We start from the raw sequence: 24,954 nt of genomic DNA on the forward strand, positions 1-24,954 counted from the left end.
CATTTCAGACCTAATAGAGTTTCTTAAAGGTTTCAAGGTCAGGAACCCCTTTGAGAAGCAGATGAAAGCTATGAACTCTTAACCAGAAATGTGCACACCACACAAAATTTCATCATCCTGAATCCTGTCTGCAGACCCCAGATTAAGAACCCTAGGTTCAAGCCTTGGCTAGATCCTCTGTTAGATTCCAGGCGTGCAGTGATGTTTAAGACACAGTCCCGGGGCCAGAGGGGCTCATAGTCTGGCGGGAGTTTATAGACGTGAAGAAGTTAGAGGGGAAAGCGAGGCAGGCACTGATTAGCAGTTTAAACGTATGAGACATTATACAGTAGAATCATGGACCCAACAATATTACAGAAACAGTGAACTGTCGGTTGTCCCTTGAGTACTAATACCCCAGGTGCCAGTAATCGTATTACAAAATGTTGAAAAACATGCTAAGACTTACTGGGAAAAACAAGGAGTAATTTTTCAGGAATATCAAACCCTGTGTTTTTGTGTCCTTAAGAGAAAATGATTTTTTTTGGCCTAAAGATGTATTGTGAGGTATTGCCTTTACCCCAGGCTCAAGGATTAGACGTACATCTTTTTGCAAGGTTAAGAAATGCCATGGACAATTTAAGCCAGAGGGAGGAACCCGTCAAGGTTCAAAAGATCCTGAAAAAAATTGATAGTTTTGTATAAAACAATTAAAGGAAATGAGAAATGGTCCTGATCATTACCCAGAATGGCTTGTCAGAGCTTCCACAACTGGGACTATATCCTGCAGTCTATTTATTTTGTCCATGTGAGTTTATTTAAGATTTTTCCAACAGATGACAAATTTCCAGCCAGTGACCCAGCAGGTACCCCTAAGGGTTTCTACTGTTGCCTCAGTTGCAGCTTATAGGCACGGCAAAGCCCCCTCCAGAGAAAAAAGAATATTTCCCTTTCCTGTGTTTTCCCGTCAGACTCCCACTGCGCTGCCCCCCATGCCCACCCCTTTGCAGCCATATCTCTCTTCAGACTGGAGTGTACTGGCAGGCCTGTTGCTTTCTTCCTAGTCACTGCGAACACTGTCCCCTGCGTCCCATTGAAAGTTCTACAAAAGGGCAGCATAACCTCCCACCAACCAAATCCAAGCCCTCTTTTAAGGCCTCATCTGGAGTGTTCTTCTCCCAGACTCTTCTGACCAAGGCATCCTTGCCCGCAATCCTACCTAAGCCCTTCCGTGGCTCCCCAAGGCAATATCCTGGTCAGCAGAACCTGCTCCGCCTTACCTTTTGAACTGTCCTCTTCTGTACTCCCACAATACTTTCTTCATTCCTCTTTCCATCAGGTAGTCATGCTTTTGAGAGGAGCATTCATTAGAAAACTTGACCAACGATGGCTTCAACAAATAAAGGTTTATTTTTCTCATATAACAAGAAGGCTGGAGGTAGGTGACTGCTACCTAAATGATGTCATTGACAAGTGACAGCAGTTAAATGATGCCAGAACCAGTGTCTCTGAGTTTTCTTTTTCTTTTCCTCATGGTCACAAAATGGCTGCCTTGTTTCACACATTGTAGTTGTAATCAAGGCTGGAAAAAGAAGGACAGGACAGGGTGGGTCATTAATTTCTTTTATCTGGAACGCAAAGCTTTCTCAGAAGTTCTCCCCTCCGTGCTGTCAACCTTCCCTTATGTTAATGGGACCACATATGAATCACATGCTCCCTTCCCCAGCTGCAAGGAAGGATGGGAAAGTGGGAACAGGACTATCCTGATCGGCTTAGCTGGTACTACCCCTCGAAAAATGAGTGTTCTACAAGCATGGCAGATGGAAGGAGTAGATATTGGGTAGACTCTACTACTTGCTATGCAGTATTCTGATTCATATCTCTCAGGCTGTCCATTACTCAGTGTCACACATATTATATCTTGTTCATCTTTTTTTTTTTTTTAATTTATTTTTGGCTGAGTTGGGTCTTCGTTGCTGTGCATGGGCTTTCTCTAGTTGTGGTGAGTGGGGGCTGCTCTTCATTGCAGTGCACAGGCTTCTCATTGCGGTGGCTTCTCTTGTTGCGGAACACGGGCTCTCGGCACGTGGGCTTCAGCAGTTGCAGCTCACAGGCTCAGTAGCTGTGGCTCACAGGCTCTAGAGCGCAGGCTCCGTAGTTGTGGCACATGGGCTTAGTTGCTCCGCAGCATGTGGGATCTTCCCGGACCAGGGATTGAACCCATGTCCCCTGCATTGGCAGGTGGATTCTCAACCACTGTGCCACCAGGGAAGCCCTGTCTTGTTCATCTTTTACCTCCAACTCCTAAGACAGCTTCATGGCATCTACTCTGTTAAATAAAAACATGAGTAGCTGAATGTCTGTCTGATTTTAATGACTCTCACATCTAAATTAGTTCTTTAAAAACATAACCCAGTTTTATCCTTTTCTTTTTACATTTCTCTTATGGTATGAAAGTCAATTCCTCATTATTAATTTTCCATTGGATTTTTAGGGGGTGAAATTTAAAGTTATAGAGTAATAGTATTGACAAGACATATGATAAAGATGCGGTCTAAGATTGGACAATAATAAGAGAAAATGGAATCATAAGCTTGTTATCCTCAGGGTCATTCTAAGAAGAAATAAACTAAGTGCTAAAACTAGTTTTCCTCTAATTTTTGTTAAAATCAAAACCAGGGTTTTGTAGATCAACTTTGTTCAATAATGTGAATCCAAAACTCCAGAAATCCAATGGCCATACAAGGTTGGGATGGACTGTAGTCTTATTAAGAACCTAACTGACCTCTTAGCCAGATTCTGGTCATGACCTAAGCTATACGCGTACGTACAGCGCTGCATAGAGCTGATTCCCCTGATTCAGGTTGAGAAGTCTGCCCAAAGCAGATGGTGGCATTGCTTCCAAGGCCCATGGATGGTGGACCTTCCGAGGAACTCTTAGGTGTGCAGCTCTAACTCCTGCAGAGAACTCATCCCTGGTTACAGACTCAGCCTCTGGGACTCCAAGTCCAGTTTCAGTGCCATCTTTCCAAGAAGTTATCATTGCTACCAATAATTCCCCCAACTCCACCTCTGGCCACCACCTCATCCCAGTCAGAAATGGCCACCTGCCTGAGTCAGGATCACACTTGTAGATGGTTCTCCAGTTGGGGTTCTAACATGAATCTATGAATTTCTAGAGTCATTTGGGGTTGTTCTGTCTTAGAGTGTGGCAGCGTATCATAAGCACAGTTTCTTTAGAATGGCATGACCTGGCCCTCATCTAACCCTTTGGCACCAATTTTGTGTCCAGTCTCAAGCCTGGTGGATTGCATTAATGCCAATATCCTAGTTGTCATATGACACTGAAGTTTTGCAAATTGTTAGCATTGGGGAAAACTAGGCAAAAAATGTACAGCCTCCCTGTATTATTTCTGACAATTGCATGTGCAGCTACAATTATCTCAATAGAAATTCCCAAAATTAAAAGATAAGATTCTTCCTTGCCCCTTCTGTCTTTTGTTTCAGTCACGGGGCGTCAGACGGGGAGTTTCAGATGCGGAATCAGTTAACTTACCTCCCTCTTTGTCAGTTTTCTCATCTGTAAAACAGGGATAATATTAGCATCTACCTCATGGGGTTGTTGGGAGGATTCAATGAATTAATATCTATGAAGCACTTAGAAGTGTGTTTAACTGTTAAATAAACAGAAAATAAATGAAAGATCTTGTACTCAACCTTGTCTTTCTGGTCTGGATCCAGTAAGTTACTAAGTGCTTATAAATTTTTCTACGACGTTTCTGTTGGATCCTCTATTTCCACTGCCCCTCTGCCAATTCAGACCTTCGGGGTCATTGCCTCCTCTTGGAGCTTTGCCAAGGTGAAGTTAGTTCCTGCCCTTCTGCATCCTGTGGCTTCTCCTTTATTGCACTCAACATTGATTTCCTGTTTCCTTTTTCTGTCTCTCTTTTTCCCTGTTGGACTAGAAGGTCCTTACTGGAAGGCACCATCTCTTACTTGTCTTTGAATCTTCAGCTCCTAGCAAAGTGCCTGACACAAAGTAAGTGCTCAGTGAGTGTTTCATGAATGAGTGATAATTGAGCAGAAATAATCTCCTGGCAGCTAGATTTTTTAGAATTTACTAGATTTGCTTCTTTGCAGTAATGGTAGACAACTGTACCAGTCTCTGAACCTATAGTTTTGTGACCTTACTGTTGGACAGCCGTGGAATTCTTGTGAGTCCCGGAGATAAAGCCCTGCAGATAAGCTTTCACTTTTCTTCTCCCATGGGCACATTACCATGAGCTGCCAGGAAGCCTGTTAACTCCTGGACACAGCTCCATTTCCTGAGATCCACATAAAACCATATAAAAGATTGGTTAAGAGTCTGGATCATGGAATGCACCCAGCTTCTGTAAATATTTGCTGAGTAACATGAGACCATGATCAGATTAGCACTTGGCATCCTTGCAAAGTAAAATAAGGCAGATAGCCTCAGTTCGTGATGATGTTACCATTGCTATGACTTTAATATTTTATTCCTGCATCCTCCCACAGAATTGTTCTTTCATTGGGAAAAGGAAATAGATGTTATTTGTTATAAACTGGATCACTCCTTTGGAAAACATCCCTGAGATCAGAGACAAATTTTGTAAAGTATTCCAAGAAATGTTCAGTGATAGGGATTTTACTGGAATTGGGAAGAAGGTTGGCAGAAGTAGCCTGGAGACCGCAAACCTGAACTTCATTTTAGTCATTCATTACCTCTGCCTGAAGCAGTTGATCAAGATAACGCCCTCACTCCTCCCTCCGTAAGCAAAGGAGACAGACCTGACATCAATCATAATAATAGCTTTTATTTATTAAGTACTTTTATGTGTCAGCCACTTTGTTAGGGGCTGGTGATTTAACACCAGCAACAATAATGACTACCACTACTGAGTATTTACTCTGTGCAACATGCATGTCGTAAGGACCTTACATGAATTATCCCTACGTGGCAGTGACCCAGCCCCTGAGGACCCATGTGTATTCTTAATTCATTTCGTGGCCTGATCTCTCCCAAGTCCTTCAGTTTCTGAGGTCTCCCTTGTCCCTTTTCAGTGAGAACAGGGATCCCAGGCCTTTTCAGCGCTAGACAGCAAACCTACAACTTAGCCAGCTCTAACTTTCTTCCAACAGGCAAACTCCCCAAGGAAAAAGAACAGCAAATGAAGAAACTCATCAGACAGAAAAGAGCAGAGCATCTAAGAGATTCAGGATGGTGTTTCTGGAAATGTTCCACTTTAGGTTTAAAAGGAAACTTTTGAAATGATTAGTAAGTTATTTAGAACCTCAAAATTCTGAAGTTTGAGAAGCTAACATACTGAGAAATTTAATTTAGATTTCCTTAACACGTTCTTTCATGATAAGAGAGCATTCAGTATATCAGTATATAAATGCTATGCAACAGGACTGCCAAATTGCAACACAGAATGGGAGAAATTTGTCATTTTGAAATGCTGAGGGAATTCTTACTAACAGCATTCTCATCTTGTAAAGCTATTATTTTTCTGAACTATAATATGATTTATAAATCTCTGCTGAGTTTTATACTTCTGAGGGGAACAGACTCGAAACGAAATGTATTTTTTCAGAATATAAAATTCTCTCAGGAGTTGACCAAATGAGGAGTAAAAAGAAACATCTTCTGCAACCAAGTGTTCCAAAGTCTTGGTCTCTGCTGGCATATCTGTGGGTGAATGTTGGCATTCAGAGTTCTGGGCTCAGCTAGACTCTCTTCTCATGCCACACACTTTCCCTGGGTGACATCGGCCACTCTAAAAGCTTTGATCCTGACTTCTGCCCCAGTGACTGCCATATCCATCCTCCCCACCCCTCAAGTCTCTCCTGAGTTACAGGTCCCTGTGTCTAACTACCCCCTACGACCACCATCATGCCCTACAGATAGCTCAATCTCAAACTCTTTCCTTTCCAAACTCTGTTCCTTCTACTTGAATCCCAGGATTGCAATGATACTAACATCTATAGAAATAAGTAAGGTACAGTTCCTGCTCTCAGGAAGCTTATAATCTAGCACAGGAGATAGAAAAGTAAACAGGCAATTATAATACAGGTTAATAAGTGCTGGGTAGGAGAAGCCCAAGTGGCTATGGCTCTCATAAGGAAGAACATCTAGGCAAGACATCAATTTGAAGGAAGTAACGTCTTAGTTGAGTATGAGTTAGGTGAGAGAGAGAGAGAGAGAGAGAGAGAGAGAGAGTGTGTGTGTGTGTGTGGTGTATATTGAGGAATCACAAGGAAGGACAGAAGGAGTCCCATGGACAGGAGCCCAAGGGTGTGAGATCATGAAGACAGATATAGGATATGGTTTGGGTAGGGTGCTCAGGAGGGACTGGATAGAGATAAAGCCTGATCACCAGGGCCAGATCAGAACAAGCCTTGTATGCCACATTGGATCTGCACAGAGTTTGAAATCCAAAGGGCACGGTCTAGAGGGTTGGCCAAGCTTGGACATGGGGATATATGCTCGTCTTTTCATGGAGAGCTTCAGGTGATCATGACCCAGGCTCCGGGGAGACCCACGGAAGTCTCAGCTCTCCACTGTGTGCTCCGTGAGATGCTAAAATAGATCCCGCCAAATCAATTCGAGGTTACATTTTATAACAATACGTTCCTCACAGTGCAGTTACACTCTTTATAGGTAATCGTGTTTAGTCCTTACAAGCACTCTGAGCCTCAGACAGACCGTGGACTTTGGCAGTAGGTGGGAGGCTGCAAACCTTGGGCATGTTACTTAACCTCCCTGCATCTCAGTCATCGTCACCTGTAAGATTAGGGTGAAAATAGCCACAAACCCTCATCTTAATCCCTCTGAAAACGAGCATTTTGATAAGTTTGCTGAACTTGACCTAAACTGACGTGAAGCTATTTATAAGTTCTGTTTACTCTCGTAGTATGAATAGTGTTACATTTTGTAGCAGAATATAGATATGTTTGATCATGGGGATGTTAATGGCCTATTGCCATCTTAACTTCCTAATATTTGAAAAACTCTGAATTCAAAAACACATCTAGCCCAAGTGTTTTGATAAACAGCTTGAGGATGTGTAGTACATGTAAAGCAGAAGGTATGTAAGATAATGTACATGAAGGGCCTCCCTAGCACAGTGACTAGCACATAATAAGGGCTCAGAAATTAAAACTGTTATCAAAAAGAGGGCCAACTTGACAAGGCATGAAAGAAATAGAAATATCTTAAAGGAAATATGGCCCCTCAGATATTTATAATGATAGTTTTGGAAAATCTGGGGGTGATTTAATTTTTCTAAGCATCATCATGCCTTTATATCATAGGGTTTGCCATTATTCTCCCACTCACAGCAGGAGGAAGAAAATTCAGAGTATTTGTTACCAGTGCTAGCCAAGACAGGTGATGGGAGATTCTGGGAGAGGAAACAGCACAGGTAAGGGAGTGGTGGAGTGAAAGAGGTGTTCAGACAAGGGGGATAAACTTCGCATAGCCTAGAACCCAGGGAGCATGGCACAAAATGCCAACAAAGCCAGGGTAGTGTTTGGGGGAGGTTTTTATGAAGAGCCTTGAATACCATGGTAAGTTTGTACTTTATCCTGTAGTTCAGGTGTTTTGTTTGTTTGTTTTTTGGCCACCTGGCATGCAGGATCCTAGTTCCCCGACCAGGGATCGAACCCATGCCCCCTGCAGTGGAAGCACGGAGTCCCAACCGCTGGACCACCAGGGAAGTCCCAGATCAGGTGTTTTCAAACCATTTTATCAAGAGACTTTTATTGAAACAAAATTTGATTTGCATGGGAGCTCCGTGTACTGCAGCCACATAGCAATCCGTTTTTATTCTGTGGTCCAAAGGCTCTTTTTTTTTTTTTTTTTGCGGTATGCGGGCCTCTCACTGTTGTCGCCTCTCCTGTTGCGGAGCACAGGCTCCGAACGTGCAGGCTCAGCAGCCACGGCTCACGGGCCCAGGCGCTCCGCGGCATGTGGGATCTTCCCGGACCAGGGCACGAACCCACGTCCCCTGCATCGGCAGGCAGACTCTCAACCACTGCGCCACCAGGGAAGCCCCCAAAGGCTCTTTTAAAAGGGCAGAACTGATCATCTCACTCCTCATGGCACATTCCCCAAGGACTTCTCATCAAGCTTGGAGTAATATGCCATCTCCCTGCAGGCTCTGGGCGATGTGGCCCTGCCCACCTCCCCAGCTCATCTCACACCTCCCTGGCTTAGCACTCGTGGGTCCTCCAGTGAGCTGCAGCCCTCCCCACCTCAAGGATCTTACAAAGCATGCCCTCTCCTTTGCTTCTCCATCCCACTTGCCTAATTAGCTTCTAGTCATTCAAATCTAAGCTCAGCCACCTTTTCTGGGAGGAACCTTTCCTGGCTTGGTCAGGAACCCTTGTGATACACTCTCCCACACCCTGTGGATGTCTCCATTCATTAACTGAGGGTTTAGTTGTTTGATGCTTTCTCCCCACTATTCTGTCAACTTTGAGAATGGGAAGTGGCCCCGTTTGTCTTGTTCATGACAGTGTCCCTGGCCAATGCCTGGTCGCTAAGCACACCTCCAGCAATTATTTGTTGAAAATACACCAGCAAATACAACAGGAAGACAAATGGGAGAGGGGGCTGCTTTGGGTTGAAATGAGGTTGGAACCTTTGTTTGAAGCAAGAACGTGGGGCCTGGGATACTTCCCACTAGGCCTACTCCTTGCCCTCCACAGGGGTCCCTGAGGCAATTTCACTGAGGAACATTCTGGAAGCACTGTGGTGGGTGATGGGATACTCCAACTAACAGAAGGCTTTGTTATTTGGCTTTGAGGCGAGTGTTCTTTTGGCCCAAAGAAACATTCTGCTTGATGGTCAACAGAATGGATAAATAATCATAGTAGCTTGTGTCAATAGGAAGTACATTTCATTCAGTTATTTCAACATCTCTTCTCTCTTGGGTGGGGAAAGACTGTAAAAGACATTAATAGGCTGGCCTCAATTTTACTTTTTTGTGAAAGACTGAGTGTACAGTAGACATTTCTTTGGAAAGTCGTTTTGGCCTAGGCCCAGACCATCGAGAGAGCCACCTCTGTGCTCTGCATGCAGATCTATGCACACTTGGGCCCATTCCTGGGTCTGCGATCACGTGACACAGGGCAGCTTGTGTGACTATCCCTGGTTCAGTGTGGTCAGCTGTGATAAAGTCGAGGACTCCCTTTATCTGTTAAACAGGGAAAATCAAAGTGAAAATTACCTTTTGATTGGGTAACATTGCTGAAGAAAATCCATAGAAATGGCTCAGGATCCACCGGCACCATCTCAGTGTTGTGTTGTGGACTTTCAAATTGCTGGAACGCTGGGTTTCAGGCCTCTTCAAGGCCAGCTGAAAATAAACTGCAGAGTCGTATGTCTGTGCAATCCTAGACTAAAGAGAAAATATATGCTGGCCAAAAGCAAGTCATTTTTCAACCACAAAATATTCTTTCCAAATTCTAAGATCCTATGTTTGACATGTTTAAGAGGGAGACATAACAGCTGAAGTTGTCTTTGTTCAGAGCGTAGGAGATAGTTTCGTCTAGTCTTTCAGGAAAGATAGAGAATGACATTTTCAGAACAAATCAAAATATATTTTTAGGGTTTTATTTTCCCCTTCAGGAAGAGAAATTGACATGCTTTCCTGATTTGAATTTATTTGATCTATAAATGGCCTCAATAATTTGATATGAAACTGGAGTAAATGAACCACTGAGAAAAGTTATTGAAAATGCTGTTAGTTCACCTCCCTACCTTAATAATAATATGAGCGCCACCGACACCACCACCATGACTAATAGTTATTGAGTGGTTTCTAGGTGTATGCTGAACTCTTGACGTACATTTTCTTATTTAGTTCTCATAGCAATCCTGGGAGGTAGATATTATTCTTAATGCCAGTTTTCCAATGAGGAAACTGAGTCACAGAGTGTTGGGGGCACTCCCCCAAAGCCACACAGCTGTAGGTGGACAAGCCGGGATCTGACATCCTCCAGACTTGCCCTCCTCACCATGTGCTTGTGTCCTCTTTCCCCACAGGGCTAGCATCGTACAGAAACGCATCATTTATTTTCAAGATGAGGGCTCTCTGACCAAGAAACTTTGTGAACAAGGTAAGGATTTGTGGACGTGTGGGTGAGAGAGGGCTAGAGACATGGAAGGTGGCTCATTGAGTCCAAGCATTCAGCTGCAGGAATTAAGGCAGTTGGGCTTTCTGAGCTCCTCTGGGTTTTGTGTCCTCACGTAGCTCCAGTTTTTAATCTGGCTGTGTGCTGTGGGTAATTGGATCTGCCTTAAACTCTAATTACTCAGCTTGATTCCCTGGGTAGGAGATATGTACCTTATATTGGTGTCGTCGTCTTATTTTTGTGGAACAGTGATTATTCTGAAGAGGTTCCTTGGAATAATTCACAGAACTTAATTAAGGAACGCACCATTGTGTACCTTTAAAAAGTCTGTTAACAGTTGTCTGGAGTAATCACCAGCAGGAACTTTTGGGGCACCCAGGCAGGAAGGGGGGGATTTTCTCTAGGGAAACGGGGATGTCCAGGGGTCATTGACGTTGTGATCTCACCTCGTTCAAGGATCTCGTCCTTGGATGTGCAGGCTCATCAACTCCCTCTCCTTGAACGTGTTCTAACAAAGCTTATAGGGACCAAGTAGACGGAGGAGGTTGGAGCAGAGTCCTGGATTCAGATTCAGCTGACTTTCAAATCCTGCCTCTGCCCTTCCTCGTCATGCAACTTTTTTTTTTTTTTTTTTTTTTTTTGCGGTACGCGGGCCTCTCACTGCTGTGGCCTCTCCCATCGCGGAGCACAGGCTCCGGACGCGCAGGCTCAGCGGCCATGGCTCACAGGCCCAGCCGCTCCGTGGCATGTGGGATCTTCCTGGACCGGGGCACGAACCCATGTCCCCTGCGTCGGCAGGCGGACTCTCAATCACTGCGCCACCAGGGAAGCCCTCGTCGTGCAACTTAATGTATGTAAAATAGTACCGTGCCTCCTTGGTACATAGTAAATATATATATTGATATGTATATTGATATGTACACATACATATATACACGCATACATATACACGCTTATATACACACATACATACATATATACACATACATATATATATTATATATGTGTATGTGTTAGCTATTGTTATCTACAGCCCAAAGCTTATTTATTAATCTACCATGAAAAATTAAAGTTTGAAACATCCAAATGTGTTTAGAAGTCATTAGAGAACTAAATAAACATGGAAAATGTTCTGAAATTATACATCTTCACTCTTTCATTTCTATTAATTTGTGCAGACTTTTTTTTTACATTTAGAACAATTTGCGTTTTCAGAAGAAATCATTCTATTTCTAGCAAATCGTAAGCTACTAAGAAAAAGAAAAGTTGATAAAGGTCTTCTGGGAAAATAATAATAAGAGCTATTTTCTTTTAGTGCCTGCTACATGCCAGGCACCATTCTAAGCACTTCACATGCCTTAATCATGTAATCTGCATAACAATCCTACATGGTAAAGACTATTATATCATACCTATTTTATAAATGAGAAGCCTGAGACATGAAAAGTTTAAAGAGCTCACTCAGCATGATACACCTAGTGGGGGAGGTCAGAGTTTGGACCTAGGAGCCATTGCCCTAACCACTGCCTTTCTATCAGAGTGTCTACCTCCCAATTCAGTAGCTTGGATTGTTACTTTGAGTAGATCAAAGCATAGGTCTCCCTATAGATGAACTGGAGCAGAAACTAGATCCTATGTGGAGGACTTCTTGGAGAGCATGGAAGGAGCTAAAGGGTGAGAGAGTTGGCTGCCCTGCATTAGTGTCATGCCTGCCAAAGGCGCCAGAGAGCTGCAACCTGTGGGCCAGCGCCCTGGGCAGTTTCCAGGTGGGCATCACCATGCATGGCTGTTGAGGCTTTCCTGTATTTCATAGTCCACAGATTCACTTAGCCTTTCCCCAGATCCAGAACTTCTCAACTCTTGAGGCTCTTGGTTCCTAATGGACAAATCCCATCCCTGCCCAGCCTCCATGAGATGACATCCAGGTCCTGTGGGTTAGAGTTGTGGCTATTCTAGCTCACCTCTTGGTTGGCTAATCATAGCCACTGTGGTGAGGTTTTGTTAGTTTGACTCTCAGAGGACAGCCTTATTTCCCAGATTCGAGGGTACCTAGAAGACACTTCACTGTCAGCCCCATGTACTGACAGCAACCATCAACTAAATTGCACTTTCCAAAGCCTCAGTCCTGATGTTGTGAAAGCCTTGTCTAAGCTATGAATATGCTAACATTCTGCGGATACAGTGTCAATAAAATGACCTTGCAAATCTCTATTGGTTACCACTTCTGAAGCAGAGATCCTATCAAAATGACTAAGCACGAATCTGTATAAGAAGACCTCTTTCCAACAGCAACTTTGTGGACAAAAAAAGACCCGGCAGGACCTGGGCGATAGGATCATTAGGTGCTGTTGTATATGATCCCTGGAGACAGCAGACCCATGAGGAAATCCATCAGTTAGCAAAGCAGATCCTGTACAGAAAGTCTTTAAGATATAAGCATAGAGCAAAGGGATTTTTCTTAAATGTGTATGCCCACTTGATTATCTCCAGCTCTTTCATTAAGGTATTCATACTCTTTGTTAAGTCAAATCAAATCTATCAAGGAAAGGAAGAGAGAAACTAGTGTCTATTTTTTTTTCCCCAGTTGAAGCTATTTATCCATAGGGGAAAATTAAGAATTGCACAGATTAAAAGCAATGGCAATCGTTATTTTTTAAAAGAAACATAAAACATTAAGCTACTTACATTTAAAAACAGAGGAACATAAAATATTCCAAAAGGTGACCTATAATAAACAAATGCACACATATACTCACTTTAATACCATGTCATAGACAATTAAGGGAGAGAGACAAAGAGAGGAAAAGATGAAGGGAAAATCAGAGATGAGAGGAAAATGTGGGCAGAGAAGGGATCATGAGAAAAAGAAGACAAGGGAAGAGGAGCAAAGAATAAAGGATGACAGTAGAAAAGAAAACTGATGGATTAAGAGTAGAAATGAGGGAGAGGGGACAGCTTGGGAGATGCTGCAGGGCCTGCAATTACCTGTATTGGGCAAGCCCTGCACTGTTAGGAGAAGAGGGGTAAGTTAACACTTGTTATCACTTCCCTTTGAAAACCTGATTCATTTTCAGTGGGCTTTTTCTCAGTAGGAAACAGTTATGTCTGTTTTTATTTTCAAACTTAGAAATTTATTTTTTAAATGGAAGCTTATTTTCCTTTGGAATTCCAAAAGGTTTATTATAAGTGCATTCCCTTGAACCCCTGGGCGCATCTTTAAGTTCACTACTTATATCTGAGAGCCCTTTTGATAAGGTAAAGCTACCAGTTTGCCTTATTTTGGTTTTTTGAGAGATTATTGCTGCCTCCTTTACAGTACCGAGTAGTTACAATTGAAACCCCAGCATGTATCTCTTAGCTCTGAATTCCTTTCTCAAAACTAATTTAGTTTTTTTTAACAACATAGGTGATCATAATGGAAATGTGAAAAGGAAGAACCTTCAGGAGTTACTCATATACGCTACCTTTCCTGAAATATAGTCAACAGGGCTTGTCCCTTAAGTATCAAAGTGGCTCACACAGGCATCAGATCTGGACTTCGTGTACATGAGGCAGTGGGAAGATTTCTCCTAACACAAACAACGCTCTAGCCTCTTCCTAGTGTACAAAAAGTAGGCAAACAATGATTTCTGTTTGGGGTGGCTTCAGATCTCTTCTTTAGAGATTCTGGAGCCATGTAGGGAGGTAATTTTTCAAATGTACCATTCTTCATTTGAAAAAGCAAAAAGAGAAACACACACCAATTTCTCTCATTGGTGTTTATGCAGACCTATCCAGCAGAAGGTCTCTCCCACAGTGATATAGTGTAGAGGTTAAGAGCATGGGCTGTGGACTCAAAAAGACCTGAGCTCCAGTTCTACCTACACTGCTTACTAACCCTGTGGCCTTGGGCTGGTCACCTAATGTGCCTCAGTTTCATGATCTATAAAATGGGGTTAACCAACGTCCTGACCTCCTAGGTTTGTCAGGATCAAATGGGACAATATATGGAAAGGGATCGGCACGTATGAAGACTCTATACAATATAGTTATTATTACAATATCCCATACTTTTGTCTCCATCCTCAAACCCAGAATTCGCGTCTTCCACCCCATCACTGGTTTTGCATATTCAAACCAAATGAACCCAGTGAATTCCATAAGGAAGACTTGTAAAATGCTCTTCCTAACACTCAAAAAGATTTTTATACTCTTTGTTGCTGCTCTTTATATAATAGTTAAGAATAAATGTCCAACTTGCAAAAAGAGAGAGAACATTTATGTTAATACTTCCAGAGGAAGCAAAGAAAAAGCAATTGCAGCAAGTTGCATCTGTAGACATTGTTTCATCTTGCAGGAAGCAGAACAGACCAAAAGCAACAATGCACAGTTAGGGGTGTGGGCTTGACAGTCGGAAATACTGAATTTATTCATGTAATCTTTCTCCACTTATCAGCTATTCGCAGTTAAAAGTGGGGGCGGATTGGGAATCTTGAGTTTTTCCCGGCTGCTTCTATGCTCAGAAGTAAACCTGAATTTATGGACATATTCCCAAACCCCCAACCCTCCCAGTAAACTCTCTGAAAGCTTGATAAGAAGTGACGTGACTATACATGCACATCTTTTTAGAAATAATTTTCAGCAGTTCTTCACATCCCTCTGCTTGTTCTCATTTTTCTCCTTCAAAGCTTTTTCTGGTCCTGGCAATTTGGCCCCAGAGAATATTCCTTAGAGAAAACACACAGGCATATTCCTCTTAAAATTTGGTGGAGAAATCCTGTTGTGGGAGGGGTGGGGAAGGAGATTTGGGCCCAGAAAATATATCAAGATGGACCACCATCCCAAATATTCTACCTTATTGGTCCCATAGGTCTCCTCACATTATTAGAACAAAAGTTCTGATGTTTTTTTAATTTGCAAAATATATAGTTATCACCCTTAGAGGTATATAAAATCCTTTATAGCTGGACCTGGTTCTGAGTTATTAATCGGTGAAAACTGTACCTCATCTTCTTTTCCCAAGCCTTCAAGACAGAACGAGACCGAGATGGTGCTGTCCTATAAATGACTCAGCGCTGCTTCCTAACTTGGTGACTTTCCTGACTCTTTCAGACTCCACATTTGACGGGGTGACTGACAAGCCAATCCTAGACTGCTGCGCCTGTGGAACTGCCAAGTACAGGCTCACATTTTATGGGAACTGGTCTGAGAAGACACACCCAAAGGATTACCCTCGTGAGTAGAACAGCTTCCTTATGGGTTGGGGGAGAGGGTATTACAAAGTTCTGGTTGTGGGATATACTAGCTTCTCCTTCTTACCAATCAATGCCTTCATGAAACACATTCCAAGAAAGCGAATTCATCGAGACAGGCAGATATAATAGTCGGATGCTTTCAGCTTCTTTGCAGAGCATTGGTCTAAGTGTTTTCTTATCTGTGATTTTAAAAAATATTCCTGAGGTCGTGCTGCTTCTCTTCAGGTCAGATATTTGGTAACCTCAGTGCTCCTGAAGTGGCTCTGTCCATACAACCAGCCTATTTGTTCTGGAAAGAACTGGCAAGAGGGACCACCTGCTCTTGACTGCGCAGGCCAAGGTCAACAAATACTCAACATCCTCAACCATAGCGTGTATTGGTAATATATCAGAGACCACCTTAGAATCCTTATTACACCATGCTCCAGGTAGCCAGTATGAATCCAGGAGAGTTGTCAGGCAACCCCAAACTTGCTGATTTAGAGTAAATCCTTAATCAGGACCCTACCAACTCCCTTTTATCAAACAGTGGTCTCATCAAATGCCTAACATGTGGCAGACACTGTGCTAAACACTAGGGATATGAGAGTGAATAAAAAAGACACAACCCATGGTCTCATGCAACTCAGAGATTAATGGGGAGACGGACACTAATTAAATAATCACACAAACGATATGAAAATTATAACTATGAATAGTGAGCTTACTGAGTGGCAAGCAGTTTTACATATGTTGTCATTTCATCCTCAAAATAACCTTTTGTGGGCTTTTGTGAATGAGCTCACTGGAGATCACAGAGACATCACGATTTGCCCCTAGTCCAACGTAAGTACAATCGTCCCTTGGCATTCGAGCGGGATTGGTTCCAGGACTCCTACAGATACCAAAATCCGTGGATGCTCAATCCCGTATATGTGAAATGACGTAGTATTTGCATAAAACATAGGCAGATCCTCCCGTATACTTTGTCATCTCTAGATTATTTATAATACCTAGTACCATGTAAATAGTTGTAAATGCAATGTAAATGCTAGGTCAGTAGTTATTGTGTGGAAAATTCAAGTTTTGTTTTTTGAGACTTTATGGAATTTTTTTTTCAAATATTTATGACCCGTTGTTGGTTGAATCTGCGGATGCAGAACCCTCAGAATGAATGGCTAATGGTAGTGGATCCAAGAGGCAGAAGGGGTTTGTCAGGCTCCTTGTCCTGCCTTTCATTTGGATTGCCTTTGAGACCCAGTGTAGCCCTTTCTTTCTAACTGTGGGTGGCAGGATGTCCATGTGTGGCACTGAGCGTGTTTTGGTTCATTGTGTGTTTTAGTCTTGTTCACTTCACTTTGGAGTTGCCGCAGCTGGGAGAGAACAGGGAGGCTGGAGAAAGAAACTAAAAAGAGGGTTTTGGGCCAGCCCCAAAGGGAGGGGGGCAAAGGGTACGTGGTTGGGACTTAAGAAGACCCACTCTAGACCATAACCTCCATGGTCCCCAAACAGCCCACCCAGAGGGGACTCCATTTCTTGGCAGATCAAGAACCTTATGGTTTAATTTTAGCCACATGTAATCAAGGCTGGAGATCTTAGAAGCCTCATATTAGTTCATTCTTCTGACTCTGGGATTCAGCTTGATCTGCTTCAGCTGATGTGGGAGACCTGTGTGAACAAACTTGGACTCTCTGCCTGGAGAGGAAAAAACCACTTGGAACAAGCATGATGGAAAAAATTTCCTCTAGTGCCTCCCATCCACTAACCCAGAGGAAAGAAAATGTTAGGGGCCTATTACTCATCTTTTGTAATCCTAAGGCGTTTCTTGCTCTTTTCTGTTCTGACACTGTTATTTCCCAGAATTTTTTTAAGGGTACAGACCATTGTTTCTGGGTCTTTAGGCCAAATCAAGTACAAAGCTATACAGAATTTCTGCGGAGTTGTTGGGAGTTTCTTAATATGTATAGCAGACGTGTGTTTCAAGTACCTCAAAATTGTTTCATTGTCAGATGTCAGAGTGTGTCCTAATTTTTGGTTGGAAAAAAGTTGGTCACTATGTTCAGAAGAGCATTTATCACATCATACTGTAATTATTTCTTCAGGAGCCTTTCTTCTCCACCAGACTGAGAAGTCCTCCAGGACAAAAGCCACGACATGCTCATCTTTCATTCTTAGCGCCTGCAAGTGCCTGGGGCCTTCCCAAGTACTGGGTACTGATTGTTGGACTCAGAGTGGCATTCACCATGACCCGGGAGGCAGATTTTTAGCCCACATTAGTCACGATGGTCAGTATCAAGCAGGGACAGGACCAGACTTTCCCTGGAGGGAAAGGGATGGACTTGGGCACTAGGGGCACTGGAGACAATTGGAAGGGCACAAAAAGGTGCCCTTCAAGGTCTAATCAGGACCGTGAGAATTCAATATTCACAAAAGTGATTTCTGCCAATCTTAGGTAATAGACGACTTTCATTTTACCCCTCCAGGGATGATTCTGTCTTGATAACCAACCCTGTCCATTTAGCCCAATTAAGTCATGACACTTCTCAACGGTAGTGCAAGCTGATAACATGACAGGTCCCCTCTTATTAATTACTCGTCCCAAATTCCACTTTCTCTGCAAGCATCTCAGAGCAGGGCCCTTTTTATGGGCTTAAGAATTATTGAGAACTCCAATATGCTTTTGTTAATATGGATTGTATCTCTCAATATTTCACCGTCTCAGAAATTAAAACAGAACATTTTAAATATCACTTACTATTTAACTTTAAAAGTAACATATAATGAATTAGCAGTGATTAAATTATTACATGTTAACATATTTTATGAAAATAACTATATTGTCCAAACGAAAGAAATTTAGTAAAAAGGGCATCATTGTTTTACATTTTTGCAAATCTCTTTAATGCCTGGTTTAATGGAAGACACCTGGATCCTCATATTTGCCTCTGCATTTAACATGTTGTGGCATTTTTTTTTTTTTGGCTTAAGTATATGAGAAAATTCTGTCTCACACAGATATGTAATTGGAAATGGGAAGAATATTTAAATAACCTTTTCAGATAATTACAGATAATCTTCTTTGATGCTACACCAAAACTCTGCAAATGGTAGTTTCTTAAAGGAGAATTACAATATAGAATGTGAAACCGTATCAACGAACTTATACTCTGTTACATTAAAATGCGTTGCTTTCCGCTTGCCCTTTGAATGCATCTTTCACAAATGAATGATTTTATAACATCATCTATTGGTCATTTGGAAAATATTGGTTTACTGAGTTATGCAGATCATCCAGATATTGAGACATTTCATTATGCAACATCAAAAATCACACTCGTTTAAAAAAATCGTATTCATTAAGATCACTTCCAATTTCATCAGTAAAGTGTTTAAGTATTGAAAAGCTATCAAATTCATGGCGGTGGATACAAGTTTCCCAAGATCCCAAGTTTTGCTTGAAAGCTCAAATTTTATCATTGACAGCAAATACCGTCAGGTGTTTTTCTTGAAGTGACAGGCTTATTTCAATTTTAAGAAAATGTATGCCAAATTCTTAAGGCTGAATATCCATAATCTGTCATTTGTTCTTTCAAGTAAAAATGATGTTTTATGACAATGAAATTGTCCAGCTTGCACCTCAAGGAATTGCACAAGTGCTTTTCTTCAAGACAGTCCCAGTACTCAGTATATAGCAGAAGGGCTTTATGTGTATTTCCCAATTAGTCACGCAGAATAATAAAAACATGTGGACTCAAAGGTAGAGAGTTAATAACATTAATAATGTTTATTGTTTCATCAAGGCCATTCGTAAGTGAAACTGACTTTTGGGGTTTTTGTTTGCAGCAAGTCCCTGGCAGTGAGGAATACATTAATGACTAATACAGTGCAAGGCCATTGCCTTGACCCGCACTGAGTGCCAGCAGTTTGACTCGTGATTGCTTTTGCCCCGTCAGTGTTGATGTCGACACATTACAAAAGGCAAATTTTGTCTTAGTATTATTATGAAAATAGTTTTCACCTCGTAGGTCCCTCTGGAAGGGCCGGGGGCGGGGCGGGGCGGTGTGTGGGGGGGTGGTCCCAAGGGTCTGTAACCACGCTTGAGAACCTCTGCAATAGGATAAGGTAGCAGCCTAAGGGGTCTGTCCTTCAGTCATCTTTGGGAACTTGCCCTTGAGAATTCACATTGGACTCTGCACCCTGTGCTTTCAGCCCTGTCTTGTGGTGGGTCACATCTGCAGGTGGCTCTTCTCAATCATTATACAAACTGGTCTATTCCAGATGCTGTTTCTGGGGTTCCCTCTCTTGGAAAACAAAGTATTCTCTGTATCCATGATACCCCTCTCTCTTGGAGGAGCTAGGCCTGAGGTAAGGAAGGCAGGAAGATGGTATAAATGACCTCTGGCATTCCCTCCGATTGTAATGCCATAAATCACTGCTGGCCATCTGGAAATACTGAAATCTTTTTTTTTATTCATTCAATCATTAATTCATTTATTTGCTAAGTGAAATCTTCTTTTTTTTTTTTTTTGCGGTATGTGGGCCTCTCACTGTTGCGGCCCCTCCCGTTGCGGAGCACAGGTTCCGGACGCGCAGGCTCAGCGGCCATGGCTCACGGGCCCAGCTGCTCTGCGGCATGTGGGATCTTCCCGGACTGGGACACGAACCCATGTCCCCTGCCTCGGCAGGCGGACTCTTAACCACTGCGCCACCAGGGAAGCCCAGGGAAATCTTTTTAAAACACTACTAAGTGAGTAGTATCTAGAAATCCATTTGAAGGCTGGATCATGCAAGTTTTACCTCCTAATTTTATAAGTAAAAAAAAAAAAAAAAAAACCCAAGCACCAAAAAAAACACAAAAAAATTAAGGGCTCAGGTCACGTAGCCAGAGAGAATTCAGAACCAAAATCAAAGCTCAGATCTTCTGTTTCCCTTTTGCCTTCCTCTGGGGGCTGTCACAAGGCAGTCTTCTCTCCTCTGCAGTAAAATTAAATCTCTCATTCACAAAGCATCTTTTAATAAGGCCCTGCTATACCACCATGGTCTCAACTGCTACCAAATTCTGAATAGCTTGGCCGCACTCTACGAAGACCTGGGCTTTGGAGAGCATAACTTAAGAAATCAGAGGTCTGGATTCGCTGAGCCTGAGCTGAGCTCCGGAACCCTGCAGTGTTAGGAGAAGGGCATGCCCCCCAGGGTCTGTCCTTGGTACTGCGAGTCTGTTGTGCTCCAGGAGCTTTTGTTCTTTACAAGAACATGGTGACCAGGCAGTGTTACCGCATAGGGATGTCCCAGGGGCTGGAGATACGCCCAGTCTTCACCAGGAGATTGGGAGTTGCCTAACAGATGCTGAGTCTCTTTGCTCTCTTACTCTGAACACAGCGTCTCAGTTTTTGACAAATGCTTCTACCCCACAGAGACTCTGTAATCTCCCATGACAATGTCAACTGCATAACTTCCCCCATTTTTGATATAGCGTCGATTTTAACACCATTTGACAAATACACATGACGAAAGGGACATTTTTTTCCAGGAGCCAATTATTTTTTTCATTTGGCAATACATTGCCTAGAATATAAACATGGCCACTGGAATACTCTATAGAATGTTAGTTTTACCATGAATTCAGCCATCTTTTCCATTGGGTCACTTAATTTCTAAAAATTATTAATTCTTAAATTCAGTCACATGAAAGACTACCATTCTAATACTTGGCCACTGCTTTCATTTCTTCATATATTCAACTGTGTACAGAGTTTCTACATCACATTTGAACACATCATGTCCTACTTTTTGCATTTGATTTTGTTTCCATAGTCATTTATTACATCAGCTTTCTCTGAACCACTTATCTAACTGTTCTTTTATTGAACGTTTAGGTGATGTTAGGTCTTTTGCTAACACAGAAAGCACTGCAATAAAAACCTTCCTTCTAAAAAAAAAAAAAAAAAAAAGGCTTCCCTGGTGGCGCAGTGGTTGAGAGTCCGCCTGCCGATGCGGGGGACACGGGTTCATGTCCCGGTCTGGGAGGATCCCACATGCCGCGGAGCGGTTGGGCCCGTGAGCCGTGGCGGCTGAGCCTGCGCGTCTGGAGCCTGTGCTCCGCAACGGGAGAGGCCATGGCAGTGAGAGGTCCGCATACTGAAAAAAAAAAAAAACACAAAACTTCCTTCTTCAAGTCTTCCTCCATTCTTCCACCTTCCTTTGAATTCTTTCCTTGAAATAATTTCCCAAGAATAAGACTGCTGGATCAAAGGATATGGACTTTTTTTTTTGGCTCTTGAGACATTTTGCCAGATGCTTCTCCAAAACATTTGTATCGATTTCACAATGTTAAAAATAATGAATAAGTACATCTGTTTCTCCCAGCCTCTTTAGCATCCAATATAACTTTTTTCATTTGGGTTTGGCCAATTCATGGTTATAAAAAATTAATCTTATTATTTTAAATTGGCATTGGTTTAATTACTAACACACTTGAACCTTTTTTCATGTTTTGTCTTTAAAGCCACTAGAGTGTTGGCAAGAATCAAGCTTGAATTTGCTCATTTACCTCTCCAGGCCCTAGCTCATTGTCTGGCACATTGAAAGCCTCTCAATAAATAGTGTTGATGAATGAATGAATGATGAGAAGCAGTTATGAAATGAGCAAGGAAGAAACTGGAGGGAGATGAACAATGAAAAAACACTGAAGAGGTTGGGGCAGGAGAGAGAGAGGACCTTATGTGGCTGCTGAGTGGGACCACATTGGAAGGGGCAGGTAGTGTAAGGGAAGATGGGTTAGGAAGATATTGCAATGATGACGGTAGCTCCAACTAAGGCAGTGGATGTGGTGATGGAGAGAATGGATAGTTTTGAGATGCCTTGTGGAGGGAGATTCTGTCATGGATTAGATGTGGAGGAGTGAGAGAGAGAGAGAGAAGCATCAAAGCTGAGAAGCCAGGTTTCTGGCTTGGAGATGGAGGTACTCTTTCTTCTTAAAATATTCCTCGATATTGTCTGTCTATTTTATAAATGATTGTGAAATCGTTTTTATCAAGTTCTGTAAAGGATCCTGCCAGAATTTTAAGTGGGATTGCATTAAATCCTCAAATTACTTTGGGAAGAATTGTTAGCTTTATAATATTTAGCTTGCAGAGTTTCTTCCCATTTAAGAATAAGACCATTTGTGGGTTTCGTTAGTCCAGTTCCTAGAACAGTGATGAGCCCACATGTGGGCCACAGCCCCCTTCTCTTGATGTAACTTCAGAAACAATTAAACATGCAACAAACAATAATTCTACTTCTTCCCATCAGCACTGGGAAATCTCTTTCCAAGCTGAGTAATGGTGCCCATCAGAGTTTCCCAGCTGTGCCACCACCAGGCTGAGTCACAAACAGAGTATGTTGCCAGGAAATAGAATTTGTTACCAAGCACATGTGTCATGACACCCGTTTCAATGAAAGAAGGAGCAAAGAGAACAGATTAAATAGTTTCTTCTCCCTTTTCTCCTCCCTTCTCTCCATCTCTCTGGGAAGTCTCATGGCAACAACTCACTATTGTATGGATTGAGATCGGAGAAGGACAAATCAACAATCTGGTCTTCCCGTTAAACATGCAGATTGAATACACACATTAATCACTGATCTTTCCTCAAATTCCATAAAAATAACACTAGAGGAATATATATGTATCCACAAAGACAAGAAAAGAGGAAAGAAGGCCACATCATACAAGAGATATCGTCAGATCTGGGAAGATGAAAGACAGATGGACAAGCGGCAGCTGCCTAGCAGAGCAAGAGAAGATGAATCCTAAGTACCTGCACAGAGGGTAGTGTAGAAGGACTGAGCCTGTTCATTGTACAGAACACAGGAACAGAACCACATGCTCGGCACAATGAATGAAAAAGTGCTCAACACAACATCATGAAAGTTTAGAATAATGGGGAGAGGGACAACCCTAAAAGCATTCAGAAAAACGGGTAACAAAGGATCAGACCTCTTTAGAGCAACACAAAGGTACACAACAATGGAATAATATCAAACTCCAAGCTCGTGGTTATAAATTCTCAGGGGAGATCTTTTGTTCAGCCCAGAGTCTAGGTGGAGACAGAGAAGCCCTCTTGTCATCTCCATGTGCTAGTTCAGTTTCTTTCTGGATCACTTTTTCACTGAAAGTTTATTTTGTTTTGATTAGAGTGTGTGTAATTTCTGCTTTTCTGTATTTACAGAGTTTTGTTTTGTTTTGTTTTTAATAACCTCACATATGTTTACTTTAGAAAGCCTTTTATCTTCTTCCACGCCAGGTGCCAAAGGATATGTTCCTTAATTTATGGCACACGAGCATCATTGGTCCATGTAAGGTCCCTCTGGCTTTGTTTTGTTTCATTCCATCTATCCCACATTTATTGTGATTACAGTCATGTTAAAAACTTTTTTCTGCCATCTTATTTTATATTTTTTGAAACTACTTCCTTTCTTTCCACTGAGTTAAGTTTTATCCTGCTGGCTTAAAAGTTACTTGACTCATTTTTTTTGTTCTTATGGTGGTTGCCTTTAATTTAAGACACATGCTTGTGTTTATTTACCTCTATTGATTTCATAAGCATTTTAATATTTATATCTTCCCTGAACAAAAAACAAGAACATTAGCATGCTCTCATTCCTTTGGTCTCTGTGATCCCTGTACCCAAATATACACTTCGTATTGATTATTTGCTAGAACTTTACTTCTGACTTGTTATGGATATTTTCTTTTCTTATTGCAGTAAGTTGATTTACTATGTTGTGTTCATTACAGCTGTACAGCAAAGTGATTCAGTTATATGTATATACATTCTTCTTTTATATTCTCTTCCGTTATGGTTTATCATAGGGTATTGAATAAAGTTCTCTGTTCTATACAGTAGGACCTTGTTGTTTATCCATTCTATGTATAAAAGCTTAACATCTGCTAACCCCAGCCTCCCACTCCACCCCTCCCCCAACCCCCTCCCCCTTGGCAACCACCAGTCTGTTCTCTATGTCCACGATTCTGTTTCTGTTTCATAGATAGCTTCATTTGGGTCATATTTTAGATTCTACATATAAGTGATATCATATGGATATTTTCTTTGTCCTTTCTTTAGTCTTTGCTTTTTTACACAACCATAAGCTTCACTGAAGTTTTGATCGCCCATGGCTTTTTAGTATTTTTCATATTGAGTACTTCTTACAAGAGTATTTCCATAGCAGGTCTTTGGAAAGGCAAACCCCCTAAGGCCTGACGTGCCTGAGAATATTTGTATCGTGCTGTCACATTTAAATAGCATGAGTCAGAATATGAGACCTAGGTTCAAAAAGCTTTTCTTTCATACATTGGATTCTTATATTCAGCTGTTAAGAAGTCCAGTGTCAATCTGATTTTTGGTTTTTATCCAGGTGATCTACTCTTTCTGCATTTCAGGTTTTTTTTTTTTTTTTTTTTTGTGGTACACAGGGCTCTCACTGCTGTGGCCTCTCCCATTGTGCAGCACAGGCTCTGGATGCGCAGGCTCAGCGGCCATGGCTCACGGGCCCAGCCGCTCTGCGGCATGTGGGATCTTCCCGGACCGGGACACGAACCCATGTCCCCTGCATCGGC

The 24,954-nt window shown here is 42.1% G+C and overlaps 1 protein-coding gene across 1 annotated transcript in view; it reads left to right on the top strand.

The window, feature by feature from the left end:
- The window catches only part of SPON1 (spondin 1), a 275,099-nt gene that overhangs the window by 106,209 nt on the left and 143,936 nt on the right, over positions 1-24,954 (top strand). Inside the window, exons 4-5 of the mRNA XM_082661256.1 lie at positions 10,052-10,125; positions 15,232-15,354. Of these exons, the coding sequence (XP_082517382.1) occupies positions 10,052-10,125; positions 15,232-15,354 (197 nt within the window). The remainder of the gene's footprint in view (positions 1-10,051; positions 10,126-15,231; positions 15,355-24,954) is intronic.

This window comes from Grampus griseus (assembly GCF_964374135.1).
Source record: "Grampus griseus genome assembly, chromosome: 8".
NCBI lineage: Eukaryota > Metazoa > Chordata > Mammalia > Artiodactyla > Delphinidae > Grampus > Grampus griseus.